Below are 1,348 nucleotides of genomic sequence, written 5' to 3'. Positions count from 1 at the left end.
CGCACGCCCGCCGGCCGTTAACGGCCCGCCTCCCACCGGCTCCTCGCCTGGCGAAACCACCGCCCAGCACCAATTCCCGCTATATTAGTAATAATAACGATGATAATAACAACAACAACAGTAATAATTATAATACTACAGCTCGCCCACCTCCCGCGTTAGGAGGACGGGGGCTGGAAGGCAGCTCCCCACCGCCCACTGGGAGCCTCTCGCCGCTCCGGGCGCCGCGGCCATTTAAACCCGGGTGGGCGGACGGACATGGAGCTCAGCCCGCACCCTCGCCCGCCAGGGGCGGCGGGGGGAGGAAAGCCGGGGCGAGGGGCGCTCGCACACGTCGCCCTCCGCGTGCGGGGCGCCCCGCCGGCCTTTCGGCACCAATAATGCAGCCCCAGCTGCGCCCCGGGAGCCGCGCGCGCACCCAGCCCCGACAGCCGCCGCCCCGACCCCGGCCCCGTGCCCCCTCCCGCCCCGACAGCGCCGCCGCCCCGTCCCCCGGACCGCCGGGGCGCGCCCGGCGGGTTCCGTGCTTACTTCCCGAGCTCCTCGAAGAGCTGGTACTCGTCGGTGAACCTGGTGCAGGTGGTGGTTGAGGCCATCATGAGGACGGGCGGCCGCCGGTGCCTCCGGCGGCCAAGGGTGGCGAGGCGGTGGCGGCCGAGGGGCTCCGCGGTGGGCGAGGCGAGGCTCCGCGCCGGCTTCTCCTCCCCGCCGCCGCCGCCTCTCGTGACGGGGCTGCCTCCGCGCCCTCCTCCCCGCTCAGGTCTTTCCTCTCCCCTCCCCTCGCCCCCACCCTTAAAAAAAAAAAAAAAGAGAGAGAGAGAAGGAAAAAATATATTAAATCCGCGCCGCCCCCAGGGAGAGGTGGCACCGAAAGGGAAAGCAAAACCGGGGCGGGGGGCCGTCGGCGAAGGGGTGCCCCCGCCCTCCGGTCCCCCCACTCCCCGCCCCCCCGGCGAGCGGGCCCCGCGCCGCCCCGCCGCTAGCCTGCCAGAGGGGCCGGCGCCTCGGCCCCTTCTCCCGGTGCCGTGCCTCCCCCTAGCGACCCGAGCCCGCCAGCCGCGCCCGCCCCGTCGCAGCGCTCTGCTGCCGCCTCGCCGCCGGCTTTGCGCGCCCCCCGCCCGTCGGGGACACTGCAGCGAGGGACTCCCTCTGCCTCTCTCACCCCCGGAGGAGCCTGCGCGTGCACCGGGAGCAGGGGCTTCGCGCGGGGCCGCGGCGGGGGCGGAGTGGCAGGGACGAGCCCCACCGCCTGCGCCGGGCGGCGCTCGCGCCCGGCTCCTCTYGCCCTGAGGAAACGGATGCACCTGCGCCCCGTTCCTCGGCGACCGCCTGACGTCACAAACCGCCC

General features: G+C 73.3%; 1 protein-coding gene across 10 annotated transcripts in view; it reads right to left on the bottom strand.

Moving 5' to 3' along the window:
* CAMK2D (calcium/calmodulin dependent protein kinase II delta) overlaps nt 1-772 on the bottom strand; it is a 174,693-nt gene extending 173,921 nt beyond the window's left edge. For 5 of the 10 annotated variants that reach the window (XM_026084308.1, XM_026084311.1, XM_026084313.1 and 2 more), the window contains exon 1: nt 532-770. In XM_026084308.1, coding sequence (XP_025940093.1) covers nt 532-599 — 68 coding nt within the window. In that variant the 5' untranslated portion in view covers nt 600-770. Of the gene's footprint in view, nt 1-531 lie in introns of all 10 variants that reach the window. The other 5 variants (XM_026084310.1, XM_026084318.1, XM_026084314.1 and 2 more) reach the window with 4 other exon arrangements.
* Between the last annotated feature and the right edge of the window lie 576 nt (nt 773-1,348).

This window comes from Apteryx rowi, unplaced genomic scaffold (genome assembly GCF_003343035.1).
Source record: "Apteryx rowi isolate R43461 unplaced genomic scaffold, aptRow1 scaffold_634, whole genome shotgun sequence".
Taxonomy (NCBI): domain Eukaryota; kingdom Metazoa; phylum Chordata; class Aves; order Apterygiformes; family Apterygidae; genus Apteryx; species Apteryx rowi.
The sequence above is the reverse complement of the archived record's forward strand: the minus strand, read 5'-3'. Positions and strand labels throughout refer to the sequence as shown.